Raw genomic sequence first — 27,220 nt, 5'->3', positions numbered from 1 at the left:
CCATTTATAAATTCAAGAAACAATCGATCAGTTTTGATTCTAACCATTGTATACCGATATCAGTGAAACTAAACATATATGGAATTTCCCAGCAATTTTAACGAAAGCAGTTATCGAACATAATGCAGTAATCGCTGCACGAAGTGTCTCGAGGAACGATATCGATCGTTCACAATTAACGATGTTACTCTGACGAGTATCCTATCGTTTTAGGGACTCGTTCGACTATACATAACTTCATAAAGGGATATTATACGATAGTAATGGATACGAATCTTATCAGACTAGCACTTTGAACTCTAAGCACTAATAGATAGAAAAAAATGACAGGTGGCTACTGCGCTACGCGTATCGAAACGATCCGCCGATTTGCACTTAAAACTTCCTCAAAATACTCGACATCGATTTCAATACAGCAGGAGGATGCTTATTCCACAATATCTACCAAATCATTACAAAATGTCTACCTACTTGTACGGGGCAAGAACTTTGCATGAAAAAAAAATATTTCATTAGAGAAACTACGACTACACACGCAAGGCAATGTTAACGACTTGTTCTATCGAAAAATTTTATACGTACTTTTAATAATGCCATCGAATATTTTATGATTTTACGATCGAGAATTATCGAAAGTTTTGATTCTTTCTACTTTGCAGCGTTTGTATGTTTACATTACGACATTGTATCATAGGCTTATGATCTTTCCATATTTTCTACGTTCACGCATTCCTCTGTGTCTGTCCAAACGTTGATGAAGTACGAAAAAAATCTTGTTCAGAGGTCGCTGCGGTTTATGTATGCGTTTCTTCCCGTGAATCGAGAGGGTAAAAAGAACATTCGAAAAAGTTTGCGAATCACGCGTGAAAAAAAAAAAGAAAAGAAGTGACAGCATCAGTCACAGACATGAATTAATTATGAAATCGCTTTCATAATCAAGACGAATATAGTAAGTACATTTATTATCATTTTTTTTTAAATTTTATGAGAAATTTTATTGCTTAACCTTACATTATTTATTTAGTAGAGTTGAATAAATGTTTCGTTGTTTTATACTATCATCGATAATATTCTAAGGGAAACTATTAGACTTTTCAGAACAATTGCATACATATTTTCTTTCTAAACATTTTGGCCTTCATCTGGCAACTAGACTGTTTTAATAATATTATTAATACGCGAGATCTTTTGAAATTACATTTGAATTTACTTTCGAAGAGATTATGACCAGTATGACTATAAAAAGCATTTTTTTTAAATGACATTTCAATTTAACTGCAAAGGTTGAAACGTCGAGGAGGAAAGTTCTTTTGAAATTGTCCTGAAAATGCAAGTAAAAAGTTTTTCTCATTATTTATGTTCCCTGATTACTAATCCGGTTGTTGAGATGTTTGTACTTTCTTTGTTTTACGTAAGAATTATTAGTTACTTTCGTTTTTCGAATAGAAGAGATAGGGTGTCTAGACTATATATATCGTTTAAACTAAAATTCGGTATGTTCGTTTTATCGTACGAAAATTATCACCAGATTGGATACCGAGAGTAAAGAACGAATCTGTGGGGTTATTTGTAATCTAAGTACCTTGTAAGAGATATCACATGTTGTAATTGTAGAGTACTATAAACTGTTACAGTCTTATAGCATATTAAACATATTCACTAAAAGCTCGTTGATTTTTGCGTTTAATGATCTGTTTACGCGAGTGAAATTTTAAGGCGGTGATAAGTCCTGGGGTGAACTTCGTAAAATTTTGTAAGCGTCGTCAGCCTTAAAATTTAACTCCACGAGGACAAAGTCTCGAACGAGGGTGCTAATGGTTGAGCTTATAAACGGTGTCGAGTAAATCGAAAAGAGATACTTTAGCGAGTTTGATTGGCGTCGAAAGTGGCGCCAAACGGAGGATCGCGTTTCTTAACGGCTTCTAACAACACCGCGAAGCTGCAAAGTTTGAACTTCGATATGGAACAAGGATCGAAATACAAAAGCGCGTAAAGAATTATCGGTGTTCAAAATTTCGATTGAAATCATGACGAATGTCGACTATAAAAATACATAAAAAAAAAGAAAAAGGTACGTACGAAGCAATTTTCATCGATTCCTTGCTACATATTTCGGTTCAATTTTTGTTCGCTTACAAACCGAGTAAAAGTGGTAGGCGGCCTTCGATCTTTTATTTCATACCAACCCGTTTCGCACACTCGCACGGAAATGAATATTATTTCTTCGTGAAACTTTGGACGATCGAGAATTTGTTGTAAATTATTATTACGCTCGGGACAAGACGCGCGCGGAGCAAACGGAAAAGCGAACGATTTTTTAGACCAAAGCATTTTTTAGTCTGTGATATAATATGAGAGTATATACTACTTGCGTTGATACGGCGGAGTGTGTGTGAGAAAGATTTTAGCTTTCTTTTTTTTTTTTTTTTTTCCGTGAAAACGATTTTTTTTGGGAACACGACGGAACATTTCTTGGCCGTTTCTTCGTGTCGAGATCCATTGATATCTTTAAAAGATAACGAAGCGAGGATAGTAGCTTAAGATTTAAGCGGTGCTGCATTCTTTCGTGGGGAAACGAGTTGGACGGTAGAACAACCGAACAGCGGGGAATCCAACGTTTCCAAATATAAAAATGAAAAGTAAATAACATTTATTCTTTTCTATGGACAATTCTCGTGTATCATTTCCATCCGCGGTTTTCTAGTAATTGTCGCAGCAACTCGTACCGATGAATAAATGGGAGAAAAGAACTTGTTTTGTATTTAGTATCACAGAAACGTTTAATTTTGATAGATTTTGTGTGAACGAACAGCGGACACGAAGAAAAAAAAAAAAGTAATGTCTTAGAAATAAGATAACATTTTATATTAACGTTATCTAAGATACGTTTTGTAGGTTGTGTGGATGAGACGTTTGTCTTCTCGCGTATAAAAAAAAAAAAAAAAAATATTAAACGCGTGATTCTGTACAATTGCTCGAGGGGGAAGGACATTTTCTGGACGCGGAACCGGTCGAACGTTTTCGCCGTCCATGGGAAAAACGTAACTTACGAAAGAAACTGTAAACTATTCGAGACGGTTCGATTATAATTTTTCACGGCATATTTAGTAATTAGTGTTCACACCGAATGACAAATAAAGATCGATATATATATATATATATATTACAAATAGATACATAAAAATTGGCGATAAAAATCGAGGAGCAAATTACGTCTAGCAGAATGTTAATTGTCCTCAGCGTTTATGAACGTGTGATTATGTATATACATATACAATGGTATCTATAGATACAACCAGTTGCATACATAAATACATAAAACCCATACACGCATACAAATCAATATATACGTTATAAGAAGTAGCACCCAGAATCGAATAAAAAAAGAATATGATCCGCTAAAAAAACAATTGTACTCATTCTAGATAATAATCCAAATTCTTAGATATATGAAATTCAAGTTCTAGTAATCCCCCTTTCGATCCTGATTATTATAATGTACAGCGATAAATGACAAATTCTAAGAACTTAATTACCCATTCAAGAGAAAGTACTGAAAATTTTTATTTGCCTTCTACTGTATGTTTCTCAGGATAAGTTTCTATCAATATTTTTAGACCTGCACTTATTTTGCCTCGTAGAGTTATTTTAATGTAGAAAACAGATGCAGTGTCTTGAATCGTTATCCATTTGAGATTCGTTTTATTTCTATACATGTACATATGAGAAGCGTTTGAGTAATTGTCATTGTATATATATAAATATGTCTATCGGTAGATTCAACTTACCTTGCAAACTATGACGCGTCCTTATCACGAAGTCAATTTCAATTGTTTCTGAAATGTTTGAATTTGTCGCAAGAGCCCAGTTAGCCGAATAGAAGTAGGTTCTCTTGTCGCGATAATACTATTTCCTCTTCTATGAATACTAGTTCCGTTGGATTTAGTTAACGTAAAGGGCATGGACGAATAGGCTTTGTTCGGTCCCATTGGAACTTCAGTCGATATACAAACATAACTATTCTTTTCCTGCAGTAGCTTCATCTGTTGTTTTAATGCCATTACCTAATAATAAAAGGAATTAAAACGTTCTGATTAAAATTAATATTATCGTTATAGACGTCGTATATTATTACAATTCGCAGAAGTTCATTTTACCTCTTTGTACAAATTAATAACCGCGTTTATTTCGTCCTCTTTTGCAGTCAATTCTTTCTCGACGTTACGCATCTCTTCTTCAGACTCTTTGTCGGTACCCTTCTCAACTTTTCCTTGTAATTTTTCATATTTCCTACGGTCGGCGAAAGAATAGTTAAATTAACAAAATGTCTAGAATTGGAATATCAATCGATGCGACTTACATGTTCAGTTCTTCAAACTGATCATGAAGATTGATGAGAACTTCTCGTATACCCTTCGAACCCTCGGACTGGGCAATTGATTGAGTGTTGCTCATGACCATGTTGCATTCATTACCCTGTAATTTTCTTACATTAGAATTTTAAACGGTTCTATTAATTTACATTGACCTACTTGATAAATTTTTGACTCTACGCCCGGGATTTCCATTTGCGTTTTTACATCCTGTTGGGAGGAAAACATTTTCAATAGTTTAGCATTACTCGCAGCCTTTGATATTCCTGGTACATCGTGTCTATCCAATTGATTCTCTGATCTAGTATCCTGTAATAGATTGTTTGTATTTCCAAAGAATGTCCACTTTAAATATTTTTTTTTTGGCTCTATTTTTATTTTTCAAAGCGAACCTTTCCTTTGCGAGGATTCTCGTACATGGCGGTCTCGTCTACAATTGTCTCTTGCACATTTTGATATCGTTTTATACTCGACTTTAAATTCAAATTTAAGTTCCTTAATCGCTCCTTCTCATAATGCAGGGACACGCTATCATTCTCAAAGAAATTCCCAGGTCCGTTCATAAACGAATTTTCTTGCCGTACGAATGCGCTTATCATTTGAGAATTTATGTCAGGCAATTTATTACAATGACTGCTTATTTGTTCCATAAGAGTAGACACAGGCTTTATCCCTCTGCTAACTTTACGAATGAGAAGCGGAGTCATTCCATTAACTGTAGGTTGCCTTGTTTTCATTATACTTAATACCTTTCGAACAAAAGAACAAAGCTATAATAGTGAATTTTTTCACGGTCTCGCGTCAGGCAACGTACTTGCTGAATATTTAAACCTAAATTGTGACTTGGGGTTACAGAGGTGCCCACTACAAACGGTATGTTTCGGAAATTGAATCTACTGAAGTACGAACGATTTACTCTTTTCAACTTCGAAGCCAGTGTCGGCATTTCGTAGCTATGAGTAATCATCGGGTCACAAAACGATGTTTGCATAATTGAACGTTGACACTGTTGCGAATCGCATTTCTCCATCGTATACGTGGGAGCAGACGTAATCTCGATATTACAATTTTGAATACGCGTATTTATATTCTTCCCCCTAAAGGATTAGATATATCCATCGTATTTAAAATTAATATCCTCTTAGTCATTCTCGTTGCAACTTACTCTGCTTTATGTTTAGACTGATACTGTTTGCGTGGACTATCTTGCGCGTTGTTTTCATCGACATTACTATTAGGTTGATCGTTATTATTTTCACATTTCGGTTTTACATGCACGGTTTGCTGTTTATTCGCGGCTAATCTACTATTATAGTTCGCGTGGGAATCAAATTTAGAATGTTTACCGGGAATGACAGAAACACTACCACTTTTTGCTGCCGTGTTATGATAAATTTCAACTACTTCGTTGGAAGATTGACGAGATTTTTGTCCATTACGACTACTCACGCTGCCTGAAAAGTTAAATAAAAATTAATATACACTTCTTAAATAATTCTTAATAATTCTAGTCTATACCTTTTTGTTTTCGCTTTCTGGTATCCTTTCTTCCTACGAAAATTGTGTCCTTGGTAGTCACTGTACTCTTTGAACTAATACCGTGTAACTTTCTTCTTCGTTTTTTAAATTTCAATGCAACGGCATCGTCTAATTTACACGAGGAACCTTTCTTGCTTAATACAACAGAAGAAATTGTTTTCTCCTTCTTCTCGCTCTTTAGACGGTTTTTACTTTTGCCTGTAGGTGCAGTTTTTACGCTGCCGTTAGTTTGTGGTTTAATGCCATTGTTCGCAAAAGGTAGCTTTTGAAGCAAGTATTCGTTCTGATTGTCCGAAATTAATTGTTCGAAAGATTTTGAATTTTCCACGTCCTGTGTTACTTCGTTAGAATATTCTGCTAAATGATTTTGGTACGGATATTGCCAGTTATTCTGTTCTTCGTACTGTCGAGAAAATTTTACGCATACAATTACAAAGAACGTTCCCACAAAATATATTTAATGCATAAATACGTACAATCATATTTTCTTTATGAATCGGTGATAATGATCTTGATTGAATATGCAAACTTTGTGGTAGTCTATAAGTTCTAGGAGAAATTGCAGTCAATTCAACTTGTAGCTTTTCCTGTGTATCAGAGTTTTCAATTTTCTCTCCTTCTTTACGTTGCACATTAATTTTTGGTAGCATGCTCTTTAATTTCGGAGACTGATGCAAATCACATTTTGCAGCAGCGCCTTGAACAAACAATATCGTTAAATATCTTATTTAAGAACTTCTTTAACCCCTTGCCTAATGATTTAATTTCCAACTGTGCGTGCAGAAAGCGACACCAAGGTTTGGCCCGTAGACTTATCACGTCTCTGAGACGTCGTTGTAAGCTAAGGGGCTAAACTGATAAAATAATAAAAGGTATTGCCAGATAATTCTTTATACCATTGTCGTTCGTAGACATGTATTTGATATCGCATAACTCTTCCAAAGAATTATCATAATTAATTTGTTTGGATATTATATTGTCGACAGGACAAGAAGTATCACTTTTAGGACTATGACAGTTTGTACTGTTCAAACTACTTCTAGTCTCTAGAATTTCTGGTTGATTGTCGTGACAGATCATTTTCATATAATTCATATGAGACTTTAAGGAATTACATCTTATGTTTGTGTAATCTAGCCATTGTTTCACACATTTTGAATCTGAACAAACGGAAATAGATACAGCATTAAATTACCATTTAAATTTATTAGGGATTGAAGCAACCTTGATCGTGGATAAACATCTGTTTATACCACTTTCAATATATAACTTATAAACTTAAGTATGTTTAAAATACATATTCTAAAAAGCAATAGTGTAATATTAAGCGAAAAAGAAATATAATTACCAATAATGCATTTTTTTGTCCTAACATCCATATTTTATTTTTTTTTTTTTTACCACGTAAACTTTATCGTTTTAACTATAAAATAAATCGTCGTAAATACGGATAATAAAACAAATAGACAATATTCCAACGAGTAAAAGAAATTTGTAACAATAGAAAAATAAACAAAATCTATAAAAGTTCGCGAAGCCAGAATTCGCAGGTTAAACTTTTATTGCTAATCGATTACATTTTGTACACAAATCTTTTGTTTTCGGCTCGTTCTTCATTCGTTAAAAGAAGAATCGTTCGAGCAGAACTTTTGACTATTGCCACAAATTCTGTACAATCGGTTTAACTTTATATCGACATTTGAGAATCACCGTTTCAATGCAATTTAGGAAACTTGAGTCTCGTTTATCTTTATAATGCCGTTAAAATAGGATTGTAAATATAATAGCGTCATCTTGGGTTCGAAGAGAATGATTCCCAAAGTATCATTCTGCATTTGATATCGGTGGACGTCATTGTCTGCAATGAATACAGCAGTCCTTTGCAATAGTCATTATCAAAAGTTGAAAAAGGGCTCTGACCGAAATGATGTTATTCATAACTGTTAAATACACTATCATTTTGATTCTTATAGCTGTTTCGTAATCGGAATCGATACTATACAGTGTCTTTAACCCCTAGTTACTGCATATTCGTCCATACTATGGATTCCATAGTTCTCAAGCAGAGACTATAATCACAAGGAACTAAATAAAAAGTTCTAATTATTCTGATTAAAGTCATTGTTTGGTTAATAGTGCGTTCTCTATAGAACACGTCCTGTTTCTACCAAGTAATTAGAAGAAAGGACGGAAATACTAGAAATTTCGATTCAAAGCTCCTGTTTTAAGATTCCCAACAAGTCTGCATAGCTTCAAAACAAAAATGAAATGTTTAAATTGCCGGATAAACAAATCCATGAGACCGCGACAGAATTGGACAAAATCCTCCGGGTCTCTGTCCATGAGTATACAGCGGGTTAAAACATGAAAAGTTTGAGAAACAATTGAAAAATCTCTAGTCGAGCTTTTATTTAATCTTCGAATACAAGTTACTTTCATACGTGAAGAGTATAATTGGTATTGTTTTTGTGTCTATTCAAGGCATTAGTGCTGTGGCATTTCAGTCCTGACGCAGTCACGCGGTATAGAACTATGGACTTTGATTTATTTTAGTCGTTGGAACTAATTCGAAGTAGAGGGCCTCGAGTCAAAGGGACGTGAAACCCGTTCGTAACAATGATTGGCGCAATTATAAAAATGCACTCGATTTAGTTTACAAACCTAATCTTATTTCTGGCAAAAAGGCACGAGGTATTTTGAAATGTACTCGACAATTTTTAATACAAGTAATTCGTTTGTGTCAGATTTATAAAATTATACGAAAAACTTCTTTCGATGGGAAAAAGTTAAATTGATTCGCATCGCGAAACTTTTTAATTTAACTGCGAAGCATTCGATATCGATTGAACATTTTTGAATAGATTTACGATAAAGTACGGTTATAAATCGAAATTGAAATAGATTCGTTGTGCATCGGGCTATGAATATCCGTGAATTGTTAACGAATTTATGAACAGCTTTGAAATAATTAGCAAAGGGAATGGTCTAGAATAGAATACGAACACCCGGTAAATTTTTAAATCAGATTATTGTGACACCGGTTCGCGATATTTGGTCGTTAGGTGCGCTGGTGTCTGTTTCTCGGATATATTTTAAGAAGGCGAAGTTCGGTCTACTTGCGAGTTGCGAATGGTGGTTGGCCTGTCACCGTTGGTTGCGTTAACATCAGGTACGTAAATTTCTACCTACCTCGTGTTTGATTCTTTATTCATTATGTTAATGAGGCAATGACTGCGATTTATGTCGACGACTGTTCATCGCGCCGGAGAAAAAAAACTAACTTCATCGACGAGCATCATTTTCTTCGAGTGAAATTTTTGTACGATTACGTAAAATTATTGCACAGACAGAAATAGTCACCTGACTCGGCAACGCGGTTACCTTTCCAATTATTTATTTTTATTTATTTTTTTAATCACCGTTCGTCAAAGAACTGGCGAGACTTTTTTTTTTTCTTTCCACCGATGAATTCTCAAGATTTCGAAGATTACTTAACGAAGCAACGTACTATCCGAATACGATAAAAAATACATAAGATTTTACGTGCATGCATGTATATGTATGCACGAATGCAGTTGTGTAATCGCTATAGGTATTTAGTCTACATAACTAATCCTGCTTATCCTTTCATGACTTTCGTTATAACGAATCTTTTTTTAAAACTTTGTTTGCGCGTTCGTGTACTGTCTGTATACACGTATACGTCACCGCGAAACCTCTACACGTTTTTGAGAGATGAATGTCACATGGGCACAGATAAATGCCTTGTTGACAAGCTTTTTACATCCAACACTTATAATTAATTATTCTAGAAACTTCCGATCTATTGTAATCGGCATTTATTTCTTACGACGAATCCAAATAACGTCCGCGAATTCGGTCGAATTTTTCTAACAGTTTAGGGTTACCCGCGATTTCATGGACAGTCTGACACGGGAAAGGTTAGTGATAACTAGGTCAGTGTCTCGGCACGCCTATCTGTTAATGCCGAATCGCGACGCTTTATTTCGCCTAATATAACATTACTTTACAGAAGTTGCGTGTAATCAATACCACGCTGATTTTTTTATCGTATGTCATAATCGTTGGTAATTCATTATCACATTTATATACGTCGTAATAACAACTTTGTTTTGCCACTTTCAGTTTTTATTTTATCGCGTATTATAAATTCGTAGTAAATTTTTCCCTCTTTGTATCTTGAATTATAATACATAATTTATTGTTACTTCGTCCACGAGTACGTTCGTACTTTAAGCTGTAGTTCTGAAAACCGGTGGTCAATCGGCATGTAAATTTGAAAGAGGAAAAGGGACAGAGGTACGAATCACAAATATAAAATTCTAGTTTCGTGTGTCTAATAGCTTCCGTGATATTAGGTTAGGTTCGGCTATTTTTCCCATTTCGTTGTCGAACGGAGGGTTGCTCGCGACACTGCACATAATTAGGCTGGTGAAACAGTGCATTGCAAATATTTTCCTTATGAATTTGTTCGTTAATGGACCCGTGTTAAACAGTATCGATTAACCGTGGCTGAAATTTTCAATTTCGATCCTGTTCTCCCTCCCCTTTGCCTTTCCCTCCAAATCTCGTTACTGCAACAATCGGGCCACACCGGGGCCTTCCCGAACTTTATCTGCATTTCATCCGATAATGCGATAATGTTTGATTGTTTATTGTGAATTCGCTTAATTTGTTATGACCTTCTTAGCAGCTTATCTGGTTAACATTAAGAGCTCGTTATAAATGTGATAGACAAGGTTATCTATACAAGCCAGACTGCATTGCGGTGCGTTGCACATTGAAATTCAACAGGCTATGCATTAGTGTGCAAGTGAAAGGGCATTTTCCTCGTGACACCGGTCTGCCGTCTGGTAATACCGATATTGATTCCTGTTCAGACATTCATATAAGTGCATACATTTCCATACAGTTATGTACTTAAAAAAAATTTTTTTTTGTACGATAAAGGTACAAAGAAGCAAAGAAGCTTTAATAGTGTAATTTCACTTGCAAAGTAAATACTTGGATATTAAAAATGCTGTTGGTGTTTTTATTTTAATAATAATTTCGATATATGTTAATTTTCTTTTGGAAAAGAATTTTAATCGTTTAATGCGCATTTTGCTTTATATATACATTGTAGTGTCGGGGGGGGCATACTTTGGCTGTATGCCAATTTCTCAAATAAATCTGACATTTTAATATATAAGATATCAAAGCATGTTATTTAGCGTATCGATACAAATTAAAGTTCACCGATATTGCATTATTCGTTTCCAGGGATGCTTCGAACAAATTCCCTTCGTTTCGGTCGATTCTTTTCCAAAAAGTTATTTTTTAATACTTATTCTTAGCGTAGCAGTTAATTAGTTTCGTCATGTATAAAGTTTTACAGTTGGCATGTTACATGTTGTTGCGCAATTCAAGTCTACTATTAAAATTAAAAGGAAATTTAAAAATATTATTTCTAAAATAGGTCGATTAAATTTTATTAATACAGGAGCGTGCGTTCGTAATATTACGTAGCTCTTCTTCTGTCGCATAATGTTCGATAATGATTGACACTTCTTTATCTTTGCACTGAAAACGGAAGATTTAAAATTTAAATGACACAATAGGACAATGATACATCATTGTAAACGAAGATAAGAACGGTCGATTTCAATTAGAGTTATCTGCGAGAAGAAATTGATAAAAATGACAGATTTATCAACATTCTTAAATCATAAGTATTTACTTTTTGAATGAATGAAATACGCAGAAAACTTTGAACAGCTTAATCTTATAGATAAGAAATACTTGCTCCCACTCGCTATTTCAGAGATCCAGTCTGTGAAAAACCATTGCGCATTGTGTACTTACGTTTTAACGTGCCGTGCGATATATATGGAATCTATTTTTCATAATCAAAATAACTGTTCTGTAATTATTGTATGTTTAACGTAAGTTTTTTTTAATATAGGTAAAAATGTATAAGGCAAGGACAGTAATTAGTACATTGGCCCCGCTTGCGCCACGCATGTGCGGGCCTGAAAGGTTTGCATCATGGTTGGTGCGGCACCATCCCCTGACTAGGACCACACAGGCGATGGTTTCGGAACCAATCAGGAAATACACCAACCGTGTAGCAACAGAACCTTTCCTGAATGGCAGTTCCAGTTCTTACGTAGAAGAAATGTATAATGCGTGGTTACAAGATCCCCAGAGTGTACATGTGGTTAGTAATAAATTCTAACTTGACCGATATAAATATTTTTACTAATTAAATAATGACTACCAATGTTCTATAAATTTAATCATTTTTATTTATATTTTATAGTCGTGGGATGCATTTTTTCGTAGCAGCACCGCTGGGGCTGGACCAGGTCTTGCGTATCAGGCTCCACCCTCCCTTGCTCCAAGTCATAACCAAATACCATTGGGAGCGTTGTTACCACTCGGTAGTGGCGGATCTCAATTGAGCCAGATACCCGTTAATGAGAAAATAATTGATGACCATCTGGCTGTTCAAGCTATTATTCGATCTTACCAGGTATATATATAGATTTTGCATAATATTTGCAAAATGACAATTACATTTATGTTTCTACGAAACATTTTTACTTTCTTTTTGGCCGTTCTTGGCATTCCGAAGAGTACATTTTTAAATATGCTTATCAGACGTACAGGCAACGTACTATACTTCATTTTTGATATATTGATCTCTTCTTATGTAAAACGGTTTTGTTATGATACTTTATCGCCTTATGTAATATCAAAACTTACAGTAAAATTTTGTTTTCTTGGCAGTAAAATAAAAATATTTCTTAAGACAATGTCGTAAAAAAAGTAATAATTTTTTATGGCCATAATTACAATAAATAAAGATTTATTTCCGTATTGCTTTTATTGACTATAAGGAATTGTTATTTTCCCTATCACATTGGCTCAAATAGTATATTATCGAATAAAACAATCACTAGATATTAATTTTAAATATTTTTATTGAGAAATGCTTCTTAAACAAATTGATAATTTTTCTTTCGAAACTAGTATTTAATATTAATATATTGAAACACTAAAGCATGAATTACAGAAACATTATAGATATATGTTTTAGGCTGAGGGGGGGAGGGGGTGTGTTTACTATCATAATGCATGTGATATGAGTTTCTTTTCAATTTCTGCGACCAACTTTTGCCATTATTAATAAAATTATATTCACGTAATAATTCATATTTTAACTTTTAAAATCAATGTATAAATACTTGTTTTGCAGCTAAAAGAATTACAAGTTGCAAAATTTGGGACACGAGAAATTGACGAAGGAACTATTTTATTAGGGGCTATCATGTGCATCATGTCATGTATCATTAATTTTTCACCTCGTCTTATCAGTACATAAGAAAACATATGTACATGTATATCAAGCATGAATTGGGAGTCCAAAATCATGTCTAAGTATTACATAATAGCCTCGTTTACTTATTATAAAATTAGCTGTTACTGCATCTTTTCACTTCGAGCATGTTTTTTCAACCAAGTACCCCTCGATATTAGCATTAAAATTTCAACGTTTGTAATACGAATTATATATTTATACGATTATTATTAGAGGCGCGTGAGACCCGAAAATTCTCACGCACCTCTAGTTATTATTAATTGATTAAAAATTCTCCACGCGTACGTTCTCTTTACAATTAATGGGACAACCAAAGAGCTAGTATAATTCACAAGAATCGTGGATATTAAAACGTAATGGGGTGTCTAAAATTAAATTTAAATAATTTCAAGCGGCACATGTAAATTTTTTACAAAGAGGGGGAGAGTAACTAATATTTTTATATTCTGTAAAGTAGAACATACAGGGTGTTCGGTCAACCGTGGGGAAAAATTTAATGGGGGATTCTAGAGGCCAAAATAAGACGAAAATCAAGAATACCAATTTGTCGATGGAGGCTTTGTTAAAAAGTTATTAACGTTTCAAGTTCCGCCCATACTGAATTTTTTTCTCAAAAAATGCGCAGGATTTCGGGGGTATGTCTGTTCACCAAAAATGATTGTAATTGACCCCCGCAACGGAAAATAATTTTTCCAGAACGATTTGAAATTTTTGAATTTTGTCGAAAAATTTCAAACCTCGAATTTTTTTCTCGAAACTGGGTAGGATTTCAAGTGTATGTCTAATGACCAAAAATGATTTTAATTGACCCCTGCAACTGGAAATAATTTTTCCAGAACGATTTGAAATTTTTGAGTTTAATTGTTAATAACTTTTTAACGAAACCTCCGTGAACAAATTGGCATTCTTGATTTTCGTTTTATTTTGGCCTCTAGGATCCCTCATTAAAATTTTTCCCACGGTTGGTAATTACACCCTGTATAATTGATATTGCCTCGAATTAATTTAACGCTCACTCTTTCGTAGATTTAGAAACTAAAACTTGAATGTGTTGCAGTGAGAATCAGAGTTTGTGAATAAAATAATTGTCGATTGCATTTTCGATATAACAGTGTCATATCTTTATAATATAGTAATATGTAGTCAAATTTAATAAGTAGAAAAAAAATGATATACATTGGGGGTCTTCTTGGGATTATTCGTTAAACATATAGGCTCGAGGTCACTTAGTTGCCGATTTGGACCCACTCGGTATCATGCAATCAGAAATGATACATACACATTATGCAGCCCGCAAGGGGTCTCCAGAACAGGTTCTACGGCAATATATGCTTGGTAAGGCTCTTTCCCAAAACAATTCCATAAATTATTAATTTAGCCAGTTTTCATGTATCTATAAGGTAAAGGTGTATAAAGCCATAATGTCTGTCGCTGAGACAAGTGATAATTCGTATTTGTTTTTATGATTTTTCTCACAGTTGAGACAAATGTTAGCACTTCCAAATTATTAAAACTTTTAAGACACCTTCACCCAATATATATATATATATATATATCATACATCACCTCATATATATCAAAATCATGGTCTCTATCAAAACACATTAACTCCTTCTTAACTATTTTCGCAATTTTCTTCCTCTGATCCGATATTCTATGTACCATATAATAAGCAAATTTCGTATTTTCTTGTCTTTAAAATTTTAAGTATATTACTTTATTTTAAAAAAGTAATTTTTTAATTTAATGAAAATAACTTCGCTCCAAATTATTTGAAATCTGATTTAAATAATTGAAGTATTATTTTTCATACGTCAATACTTTTCGTGTACAAAATTGGTGAAATTATAAATTCAGTTTAGTATTAATAAAATAAAACAATGATAGCATTGTTCAAATTTCATAGATATTGAGAAGGTGTTATGTGGCTGTTATTCCATGGCAGGTTTTCACTGATACTGAAAATGTTTATACTAAGAAAAAAAAAAAAAAAAATTGGGATGGTAATTGGTTTACGTTTTATGGTTTATATTAATGTTATGGTAATATGTACTGAAAGATATTTGCAAATGACGTGTTTTGTTGTTGCTATTCTGTAGTTAGAGTGTTAGTATTCATTTTCAAATGATACACGTACATGAGTATGTCTAAGGTAAGAAAATGTATTTGCAAATTCTCGCTTCGCATGCTTGTTAATGATGTTTATTTTTAACTTTATCTTTACATATTCGCAACTCATTGTATGGAATGTTTGTTTGTTAAACAGTTTACCATTAATGTTGTGGCTATTACATTTGATGATTTCTGTCACGAGTCGTTTTCGTATTATTTCAATTGTATTTATTTCTTTGATAAATTTTTAAGAAGCAAATAACATTGTTTAACGGGAAATTTTGATTTACTGTATCTGTCAAGCGACCCTCGGCAGGATTTTGTGTCCCAAACATGGATCCTGAGGTAGAAGTGTTTTATCACTTAGACTTATCGGATTTATCCAATTGGATAAATAAATAAAAAAGATTTTTATTTCTTAGACGGTGTAACCAGACAAAGATTTCAAAACTCAGTCATATAACAGGTCGAATAATGAAAATGTGTAACGTCAACATGCTTTAAGATAATACTATTAACAAATGCTTATTATTACTATGTTTACTTGTAATTAATACATGATGAGATGTTTTTAAATGTACTTCTTTTTCTTTTTTGTTAATACTTACATGTCATTAACGAATGTTCAATAAATTCACTGCAGGTAGGGGACGTATATGTTCTATATTGTATGTTCCATTTGAATCATACTTATTGTAATTTCATTGCTACTTTTATTGAACTTTATGGAGTGTAACTAAAAGAAATGGTTGCAGTGAATATATTAAACAAAACATCAATCACAGTAATTAATCTGAATATATGTAACGAGTTGTTTAAATTTAACAAATTAAAAACTACTTAGTTCGTATGAATGTGGCGTTAAATTGACAGATCCGTGGCCATCATATCGCTAAATTGGACCCACTCGGCATCAGCAGCGCTGATCTTGATGATAGACATCCACAAGAGTTGCTCTATAGTCATTATTCATTTGGTAAGCCCATATGAACGTGTCTCTACATAAATTAAAGGACTAAAGATACTATGCGATGCATATCAAATCATATACTCTTGATCTTTTAAAAGATTTCAATGAATTAGACTGCTTGGAACAAGCTCTATTTGTCTTGTTTTCTTTCTTTCATAAACTTATTTTGACAATTGTTGTAAAAACATTGTTTATCAATTATTTTCTTCATTGCAATATTATATTTGCTATTGTTATTTTTATTATTATCATTCATATGCCATCATTATATTTCCTTCCTGGACACAAAATATAGCATTTTATTGAATGCAGTGAATATGTAATTTCAAAATTTTTATAGCACTGTAGCTAAATAATTAGCATTATATGAATTAAAATGAGATTAATAGAATTATTCAATTATGTTTCTCAGAAAGTTTTATTATAGTATGTGAATGAAGAACTCTCATACCCATTCGTTAATTTAATTATTCAGTTTAAGTATAATGTCCACAGGAAACAGAGCACGTACTACTTACTCGCAGGAACTTCAATACCGAGTAGCTGCACTTATGAAACGTATGTAAAAATCGCAACCCGAAAAAGGAAGTTCTGATTAAAGCTCTGTGAGTTATTAGTATCTTTGGGAGGCGCTGGTTCATTATGGGATTACAGAAAAAATTGATATCGTTGACAAACTGTAAAGGTGCTTGGGTCCTTCGCATAAATATTGATTTTAAAGATTGCTATATTTTGCTGTAAATATACTTGTGCCAGGAATAACTTCTCAGCATTTCATTTGGAAGGATTGGAGGAGGTATAACGAATAAACAAACATACTGATCAATGGCAATTTATACAGGATGTTCGACCCCTGGGAAAAATTTTAATGGGGGATTCTGGACCCCAAAATAAGACGATAATCAAGAATACCAATTTGTTTATGGAGGCTTCGTTAAAAAGTTATTAACAATTAAATTCAAAAATTTCAAATCGTTTTGGAAAAATTATTTTCGGTTGCGGGGGTCAATTGCAATTATTTTTGGTCATTAGACATACACTTGAAATCCTACCCAGTTTCAAGAAAAAAATTCGAGAAGGTTTGAAGTTTTTCGACAAAATTCAAAAATTTCAAATCGTTTTGGAAAAATTATTTTCGGTTGCGGGGGTTAATTGCAATCATTTTTGGTCATTAGACATACACTTGAAATCCTACCCAGTTTCTAGAAAAAAATTCGAGGAGGTGCGAAATTTTTCGATGGAAAAAAAAAATTTCAAATCGTTTTGGAAAAATTATTTTCGGTTGCGGGGGTCAATTGCAATTATTTTTGGTCATTAGACATACACTTGAAATCCTACCCAGTTTCAAGAAAAAAATTCGAGAAGGTTTGAAATTTTTCGACAAAATTCAAAAATCTCAAATCGTTCTGGAAAAATTATTTTCGCTTGCAGAGATCAATTACAATCATTTTTGGTCATTAGACATACACTTGTAATCCTACTCAGTTTCAAGAAAAAAATTCGAGAAGGTTTGAAATTTTTCGACAAAATTCAAAAATTTCAAATCGTTCTAAAAAAATTATTTTCGGTTCCGGGGGTCAATTGCAACCATTTTTGGTGAATAGGCATACCCCCGAAATCTTACCCATTTTCTAGAAAAAAATTAATTACGGGCGGAACTTTAAACGTTAATAACTTTTTAACAAAGTCTCCATCAACAAATGGGTATTCTTTATTTTCGTCTTATTTTGGCCTCTAGAATCCGCCATTAAAATTTTTCCCAGGTGTGGCCGTACACCCTGTATACAATAATATGATTATAATTACATTATACTTGAGTAAAAGTATGATAAATTATTTTTTAACTATTGATTTGTTACTTCCTCTTTAGCTTCCTATTTATTTATTAAATGCATTTTTTCTCATTTATATTTTTCTGACACAATCTTCTTACATTTATACTTTTTTTTTCTACTATATTTTGTGTAATGTGTGATTGAGAATATGAAAGTCCCATTCTTTGTATCTATTAGATTTCTTTATTACTAGTTCAGTTCTGTTAGTGATTGTTTTGACTAATGATGCTTTATTTGGATTTACAGCTTTACGTTCTATCGAAATTTGTTTTTCTTAGTTTTCCATTTATTTCTACTTTTTACAAGTATTACGGAGGAGGTTTGTTACACATATTTTTGACAATTGTTGACAATATTTTGCGCATGTATATATCATTTGCCAAATATTTTGCACACGTACGCATACGGCATTATTAAATAAAACGATTTGCTTAATTACACGAGACAAATATACAAAATAATATTACTTTCGATTATTACGTTTTACAATACTTTTATCGCGTACAAATCAATTTGTATAATTCTATCCGTTTATACAAAAATTCGTTTCTTTCATTTTTCGTTTCACACGGCTCACATTTTCAGTATCGGTCATCCGAAATAAAATGTATACAAAATGGCGAAAGAACAGTAATTGTGCGTTGTATACAATGTATTATATATAACAAGTAAAATTTGTGTCATATTTCATATCATCTACTATACAAGTAATACAGTTAAATGCCATAGCTTTCATAAATACACTTTTTTAAAATTGTTTAAAAGCAAATATTTTTCTAGTAAGCGTTACGATCTCGATCGTTAACGAAGCCATGGCATTTAAATCCGTTCGTGGCTCGTTTCGTTTCAAAACGTGACAAGTATTTTAATATTAAATTTCTACAGAGGATTCGGACATGGATCGTATTTTCAAATTGCCGTCCACCACTTTTATCGGCGGCAAAGAAAAGTCGTTGCCGCTTCGTGAAATTTTGAAACGATTGGAGGCCACCTACTGCGGCCACATCGGCGTCGAATTCATGTTCATCAATTCCCTGGAGCAGTGCAATTGGATTCGTCAGAAAATGGAGACACCCGGTATCATGGAAATGACAAACGACGAGAGGAGACTTATTTTGGCCAGATTAACTCGCGCCACCGGGTATCTAAAATAGCAACATTGAAAAATTGGGACGCCTCTACGGAACACAGCGAACGCCATTTTGTTAATTTCTTTCATTATCATTTTTTAGATTCGAGGCGTTCCTCGCGCGCAAGTGGTCGTCCGAGAAGAGGTTCGGATTGGAAGGATGTGAAATTCTGATACCCGCCATGAAGCAAGTAATTGATAAATCTACCGAATTAGGCGTCGAATCCATCGTTATGGGTATGCCTCATCGTGGTCGTCTGAACGTTCTCGCCAACGTTTGTCGTAAACCTTTGAGTCAAATATTCACGCAGTTCGCGGGTCTCGAAGCAGCCGACGATGTAAGCACGCGACAAATTTCATACGAATTCTCGTCCCGTTGCTCGTCGATGTATTTCATATACGATTATAATTCGGTGATGCGTTAGGGTTCTGGCGATGTCAAATATCACTTGGGAACATACATCGAACGTCTTAACCGTGTAACGAACAAGAACATTCGTTTGGCCGTTGTTGCGAATCCATCTCATTTGGAGGCCGTTGATCCGGTAGTACAGGGAAAGACTCGTGCCGAACAATTCTATCGAGGCGATGGCGAAGGAAAGAAGGTACGTTACCTATACGGTATACAGGGTGTTCGGTTACCTCTGGGAAAAATTTTCATGGGAGATTCTATACGCCAAAATAAGATGAACATCAAAATTTCAAATCCTTCTGGAAAAATTATTTTCGGCTGCGGGGGTCCATTACAATCATTTTCGGTCATTAGACATACACTTGAAATCCTTCCCGGTTTCGAGAAAAAAATTCGAGAAGATATGCCATTTTTCGACAAAACTACAAACTTTCAAATCGTTCCGGAAAAATTATTTTCGATTGCAGAGTTCAATAACAATCATTTTTGGTTATTAGGCATATACTTGAAATCCTACCCAGTTTCGAGAAAAAAATTCTAGAAGGTATGCCATTTTTCGACAAAATTACAATCTTTCAAATCGTTTTGGAAAAATTATTTTCGGTTGCGGGGGTCCATTACAATCATTTTCGGTCATTAGACATACACTTGAAATCCTTCCCGGTTTCGAGAAAAAAATTCGAGAAGGTATGCCATTTTTCGACAAAATTATAAACTTTCAAATCGTTTTGGAAAAATTATTATCGGCTGCGGGGGTCCATTACAATCATTTTCGGTCATTAGACATACACTTGAAATCCTTCCCGGTTTCGAGAAAAAAATTCGAGAATGTATGCCATTTTTCGACAAAATTACAAACTTTCAAATCGTTCTGGAAAAATTATTTTCGATTGCGGAGTTCAATAGCAATCATTTTTGGTTATTAGGCATATACTTGAAATCCTACCCAGTTTCGAGAAAAAAATTCGAGAAGGTATGCCATTTTTCGACAAAACTACAAACTTTCAAATCGTCCTGGAAAAATTATTTTCGGCCGCGGGGGTCCATGACAATCATTTTCGGTCATTAGACATGCTCTTGAAATCCTTCCTGGTTTCGAGAAAAAAATTCAAGAAGGTATGCAATTTTTCGACAAAACTGCAAACTTTCAAATCGTCCTGGAAAAATTATTTTCGGTTGCGGGGGTCAATTACAATGATTTTTGGTCATTAGACATACCCCTGAAATCTTATCCGTTTTCTAGAAAAAAATTCGAGAAGATGTGAAGTTTTTCGGCGGGAAAAAAGAATTTCAAATCGTTCTGGAAAAATTATTTTCGGTTGTTCAACAAATTGGTGTTCTTGATTTTCGACTTATTTTGGCCTCTAGAATCTCCCATTAAAATTTTTCCCAGTTTGTGTCTCAGAAATAGTAAGTTTTAGGACATTTGTACCTTTAATATTTCTATACTCGGAATTAAAGAAAAGCTTTTTGACTCTAATTACTGAATTTGTTGCAAAACAGGTAATGTCCATTCTTTTGCACGGTGACGCCGCGTTCTGTGGACAAGGTATTGTTTTCGAAACTATGCACTTGTCCGACTTGCCCGACTATACGACACATGGTACCGTTCACATTGTTGTGAACAACCAAATTGGATTTACCACCGATCCTAGGCATTCACGGTCTTCTCCGTACTGTACCGGTGAGTTTAATCTCTAACGTAGAGACCAGCGTTGAGCAAAATTGAATCAAAGTAACTGTTAGAATTAAAGAAAACAAATTAAATTTATACAATATTTGTTTATTAATTTGATATAAAAAGAAAATATGTTAACGATTTAGAAAAGAAAAAGGAAACAAAAAGACTGTAATAATTGGACGCACATTGTGCCATCCTCGTGGGCACACACACACACACACACACAGAAAACCACAGACACGTCATAAAAACATAAAAAGGGGACATACAGCAGTGCAGCCAACCACACAAAAACAAAAGTAACTTTTACTACCACAAGCGTTAAACCAGATATCAAAACTAATTATAGAAACATATTGTTAACAGTAACGATTGAATCAGTCGATTGATGCTCAACTCTGGTAAAAATCGATATTTTTTTACACAAATGTTCACCGTGTCCGAACTAACATTTCAACAGATGTTGCGAGAGTAGTCAACGCGCCCATTTTCCACGTTAATTCCGACGACCCGGAAGCGGTGATGCACGTTTGCAAAGTGGCTGCGGAATGGAGAGCAACTTTCCACAAGGATGTCGTTATCGATATCGTATCCTACAGGCGAAACGGTCACAATGAAATCGACGAGCCGATGTTCACGCAACCTCTAATGTACCGTAAAATCAAGAAAACTCCACCAGCTTTGGACAAATATGCCAACTCCCTTATCACCGACAGCGTTGTAACGTCCGAAGAAGTTAAGGTATTAAAGTAAACAAATTAAAAAAATCACGCGCGCACAAATACGTCGAAGAAGATTCTTTATATCGATATTATTCTGCAGGACGTAAAAGATAAGTACGAGAAGATCTGCGAGGAAGCATACACCAATGCTAAGCAAGAGACGCACATTAAGTATAAGGACTGGTTGGATTCTCCGTGGTCTGGTTTCTTTGAAGGCAAAGACCCGTTGAAAGTGTCTCCTACCGGCATCAAAGAAGATACGCTTGTTCACATTGGAAAGAAATTCTCGTCGCCGCCTCCTAATGCCGCCGAGTTTGTTGTTCACAAAGGTAAATATTGTTTTTCCTTTTAGAAATTTATAATTACTTCTGTAGGATTAATTAATCGAAATATCTTATAGGTATCGAACGTATTCTGAAATCTCGTATGGAAATGATCGAGGCTCGAACAGTCGATTGGGCTCTCGGCGAAGCTATGGTTTTCGGTTCTCTTCTCAAAGAGGGCATTCACGTTAGATTGTCGGGTCAAGACGTGGAGAGAGGAACATTCTCGCACAGGCATCACGTGCTTCATCATCAAACTGTGGATAAGGCTACTTACAAGCCGTTGTGCAACCTTTATCCAGACCAAGCTCCGTATACCGTGTGCAATAGTTCTTTGTCGGAGTTTGGCGTGCTTGGTAAGACTAGAAAGTTTAACACTGGAAAGACTGAAACTTAGTATATACCTATATTGCCCAAAAGCATTCAAAATGACTTCCTTGGGCAATCTAGTGTTAACGAGTATATCGTAGCGAATGAAACTAAGTGTCTTCCCGAACTTTCAGGATTCGAATTAGGTTATTCCATGACGAATCCCAACGCGTTGGTGTGCTGGGAGGCCCAGTTTGGCGATTTCAACAACACGGCGCAATGTATAATCGATCAGTTTATCAGCAGCGGTCAAGCTAAATGGGTTCGCCAATCGGGTCTTGTCATGTTGCAACCTCACGGGCTTGAAGGGATGGTGAGTTAATTTCCATATACGCTGAAAAGCTTTTGAACATCTCCACGAAGCCGCTGTGTATAAACAAGGTGATAAATATGCGCAGGGTCCGGAACACTCGAGTGCTCGACTGGAACGTTTCCTCCAAATGTCCGCTGACGACCCAGACTATTTCCCCCCGGAAAGCGAGGAGTTCGCTGTACGCCAGTTGCACGACATCAACTGGATCGTGGCTAATTGCAGCACGCCCGCGAATTACTTCCACATTCTGAGGAGACAGATCGCGCTACCGTTCAGGAAACCTTTGATCTTGATGACACCGAAGTCGTTGCTTCGTCACCCGGAAGCCAAGTCCAGCTTCGACCTGATGAAGGAGGACACGGAGTTCCTCAGAGTGATACCGGAGGAAGGCAAAGCTGCTCAAAATCCCAGTAACGTTAAACGGGTGGTGTTCTGCTCCGGAAAAGTCTTCTACGATTTGAAGAAAGCGCGCGCGGAGAAGCAACTGGACGACAAAGTCGCTATTGCCAGAGTTGAACAGGTGAATGATAAAGACATACTACTAGCACTATGCCGTCCGCGCGTCTAATTTAGATTTTTTCTATTTTCTCGAAATTGTAAGGATAGACATATGCAAATAAGTACAAGATTTTTTTGTATCATATGTTTATCTATTTATTTATATTTTGTTGGACACTTAGTATTTATCTTTTAAATGAAACGAAGCAAAGCAATGCCCGAGGTGAAGCGCAATATTCTGAATTACTGAAATACGTATCAGGTGTTCTAATGTCTTCTAGTTCTTCACAATCTTCAAATTCGTACGAAACATCGGACAAGATGTCCACACACTCATCGCGTATAATTGTGTCTTCTTTTTCGTTTGCAGGTTTTTGTGAAAATACAAAGTTGTTACGTCTGTGATTTACTGTTAGTTAAACAGAACACGCAATATTAACTTTCGTTCTACAGTTTCGAATACCACGATACAGCCATCGGCGCTTGCGCGGTAATTTCCGAGTGGCACCGACGTGGAGCCACCGTCACTTACCCGTCAGTCTTCGCATGGCACCAACCGTGGAGCCATCGGACGTCATAGTGCTAGCAATCGTTCGGGTCCCTTCTTTATAATTCGTTCTGCAATTCTATATTCTTTACAGATTACACCTTTCCCGTACGATCTGGTTAAGAAGGAAGCTGCAAAATACCCCAACGCGGACCTCATATGGTCGCAGGAGGAGCATAAAAACCAGGGTGCGTGGTCGTACGTTCAGCCCAGATTCCACACAGCCCTAAACGGAACACGCGCTGTGACGTAAGTACCACGTACAATAGCACAATTTGAAAACCATTGTTTTGTTTACAGTAATCCGATTTAAGATTGCGTTACTGCAAGTTCCAGTAGTCTAGAATCACTGTACTTGTATGAAATTTCATTTTGGCGCAATGTGGCATACGTTCTCTAGTGCATTGAACATTGCTTGTGTATCTTTGTTTAATCGATTCATTCTTTGCGATCAGTTGATCGATGTAGCACAAAAAAAGATATAGTTTCCTGTCGAATAAGGTACAGAATCACCTTATTTCGTTGCCATAATTCGTTTCTGATACCTTTAGCTGTTCACATGGCCCACATTTTTTTTTTTTTACTCGCGTCACAGTCGCGTTTATAGAATCTCGACACACATTACGATATCACGAATATATGCAATGCCTGTCAGCACGAGATGTATCGATGTTAAGAATATCGGCGACTGCTTCACGCGCGATTTTTTGTTAAGCGAAGTAATTGGGCCATGTTACAGCGGCGGAAGTACGTCATGCAAGAGTGACGGAGGGTGGTTAAGTGGTTGGTTTTCATCGTCTAAACCGACGACGACAACTCCATCCGACCCGCAATCAGTAGAGTCTGATAAACCCACACAGAGAACAGTGAGGTAACGTTGATCACAGCATTTAATCGGGACACGGTTGATAATTTTATTTAATTAACAATCTTCAGCGAATCGTTTATGTTCGTTCTTGTTTTCCATTTCAGTAGACGTAGTCGATACGGTGTGATTTCAGGATTATAACATTCGCGGTAGCGTTTATTTCGATCAACAGATGGGCGTTTTTCTATTTCAGGTACGTTGGCCGTCCTACAGGAGCCTCGCCCGCGACAGGAAGCAAAATGCAGCATCTCAAAGAACTGAAACAGTTGCTTGACGATTCTTTCGCTATTTAATTACTCTTCGTAACATTGTGTAGAACACACATTTTATTTATTTATTCGCATTAAAGTTGTTATATTACTTTGTCCTTGCTCTACATACACTGTTACAGAGGTCAACACAATCTGAATAATTTCTCCATTAACTAATTCATTTATAGAATCACCGCACGCGCAAATATTTTCCTGATGGCGGGTTAAAACGAATTCAATATTTTCCATTTGGTAATTTTAAAACTTCTCTTCTCTTGTCTTCTCTTTTCTTCTCTTTTCTTGATTCTTCCATTCATTAAATTTTTTCTTTCCTCTTAATTATGTACATACACATTCGCAATGAGTAATCCATGTAAATATGTGTATATTCCGTTCTCGTTTTAACGTTCGATCGAGATTACGTATTTTTATTTTTTTTTCCCCCCGTCGAGGCCGGGCGACGTATTTGTATTAGTACGGGAATTGCGTGTCGAGCTTAGTTTATAGGAAATTTTTTATTCGTGTAAATATACCGAAGGTACGGAAATTACGTTGATACGAACAACTTGAAACATGCGTTACTCATTGTTTCGTCCCCGAAGATCTTGCATAAATATGTATGCTATATATCCATTGAAAATATTCGCGCGTTGACGTCTGTGTTTTATTTTGTTAATATGTCGATAAAGTAATATTACGAAACGAATAAGTTTAAAGAGAAAGTATTATTTTTAATTTATACAACATTTTACGTTGAACGTAAATGTACAGAATAGTTGTGACTGCGGAGTTTTGAATGAAACTTTTCGGGGGTTCTTGCTGTGGTTTATATACGGCGATTTTTGTACTTGATTCTTTTTTTTTTCATGCCGTTGCGATGGACTACCAATTAGTTTAATTCTTTATTGCCGCTCTATTGTAAATAATTAAATGATTGGCAGGTCGGCCAGGTGTATACTAAGCGATCAAGTTGTAGCGTTAGAGTCGATTACGTAACGACACGTACACGTTCGTTCTCGATGATTCAGCAACGAATAAAATGTGTATCGACGGAATCTAGTCGTAACGTTACTCCTCGAAAAGTTTCAATAATTTCTCCCTTTTAAAATGAGTATGGGGGAGTAGAAAAGAAATAGCTAGTACGTCATTGCAACACTAGAAAGTAATAAATGAATCAACGACGCTGTTGTGCGTCGATTGGCTGCATAAATTTTGAAGGCACAGTATTTATATTCTTCTATGTACGAATTGTTCGAAAGATGGATTTTATGGATGGAATATTGATCGTAGGTCACGTTAATTGGAAAATATTGTATTGAATTCGAATCGATCAAGTTTGAGTTCGATCAAATTCAGTGCAAACGACTTGTAAACCTTCTTTTATTTGGACATACTCGGAACGATAGTATTGCGATATCTTGAAACCTGCTAGGATATTTAGGTGCAATGTGGTCCAATATGAAATTGTGGCGCTGTTATTCCACTCATAATTTTTTGTTGTTATATGCATAATAATGCCGGATACAGCCATGTATGCTTCAATAATAAAAATTAGTAATTAGTCGAATACTGTAGCACTTTATATTAAAAAAAAAACTAAAAATATAAATGTTATCGTATATTCCTTATTATACCTGAATTAAATTTTATTAGCTCGCTTTAATAATCTCGATACTAATTATCTTTTACAATTACTCAGGTCTGATGGCGGATGGAACAGGAAGACAACGAAACAACACACCTACTTTATGTTGCGCATAATCCAAATTTATAAATTTTTTTGTTTATTTTATTTACTTCGTTCGAAATCTCAGGTAAGAATTTCTTACATTTTTCAAAACTTCAATCTCCACGTACGTAACCATTTTTCTATATGTCAACAATAATAATATTT

General features: G+C 35.0%; 2 protein-coding genes across 7 annotated transcripts; one reads left to right on the top strand and one right to left on the bottom strand.

Moving 5' to 3' along the window:
• Positions 1–3,478: 3,478 nt before the first annotated feature.
• Positions 3,479–7,308, bottom strand: LOC122398335. The gene is made up of 12 exons (XM_043398089.1): positions 7,261–7,308; positions 6,792–7,072; positions 6,389–6,580; positions 5,892–6,315; positions 5,539–5,827; positions 5,188–5,470; positions 4,766–5,122; positions 4,534–4,682; positions 4,361–4,489; positions 4,158–4,290; positions 3,789–4,064; positions 3,479–3,708 (listed from the first exon to the last, which is right to left on the bottom strand). The coding sequence occupies exons 1-11, from the start codon at positions 7,289–7,291 to the stop codon at positions 3,813–3,815; spliced, it is 2,520 nt and encodes an 839-aa protein (XP_043254024.1). The 5' UTR covers positions 7,292–7,308; the 3' UTR covers positions 3,479–3,708; positions 3,789–3,812.
• A 1,675-nt stretch (positions 7,309–8,983) lies between these two features.
• Positions 8,984–25,436, top strand: LOC122398485 (2-oxoglutarate dehydrogenase, mitochondrial). 6 transcript variants are annotated; one of them, XM_043398383.1, is made up of 17 exons: positions 8,984–9,081; positions 11,878–12,132; positions 12,235–12,447; positions 16,282–16,384; positions 16,874–16,936; positions 19,099–19,354; positions 19,446–19,680; positions 19,768–19,947; positions 21,258–21,438; positions 21,896–22,176; positions 22,258–22,486; positions 22,558–22,836; positions 22,984–23,162; positions 23,248–23,682; positions 24,302–24,456; positions 24,947–25,078; positions 25,269–25,436. In XM_043398383.1, the coding sequence occupies exons 2-17, from the start codon at positions 11,884–11,886 to the stop codon at positions 25,366–25,368; spliced, it is 3,270 nt and encodes a 1,089-aa protein (XP_043254318.1). In that variant the 5' UTR covers positions 8,984–9,081; positions 11,878–11,883; the 3' UTR covers positions 25,369–25,436. The 6 variants fall into 6 exon arrangements, with proteins under 6 accessions (XP_043254318.1, XP_043254343.1, XP_043254335.1 ...); XM_043398392.1 differs by lacking the exon at positions 8,984–9,081 and adding an exon at positions 9,835–9,853; XM_043398408.1 differs by lacking the exon at positions 16,874–16,936.
• The last annotated feature ends 1,784 nt before the right edge of the window (positions 25,437–27,220 follow it).

The sequence above is a fragment of the Colletes gigas genome, unplaced genomic scaffold (assembly GCF_013123115.1).
Source record: "Colletes gigas isolate AHSC1104 unplaced genomic scaffold, ASM1312311v1 Colletes_gigas_Sc00002, whole genome shotgun sequence".
NCBI classification, from domain to species: domain Eukaryota; kingdom Metazoa; phylum Arthropoda; class Insecta; order Hymenoptera; family Colletidae; genus Colletes; species Colletes gigas.
Note: the sequence above shows the minus strand (reverse complement) of the source record. Positions and strands in the feature narration are given on the sequence as shown.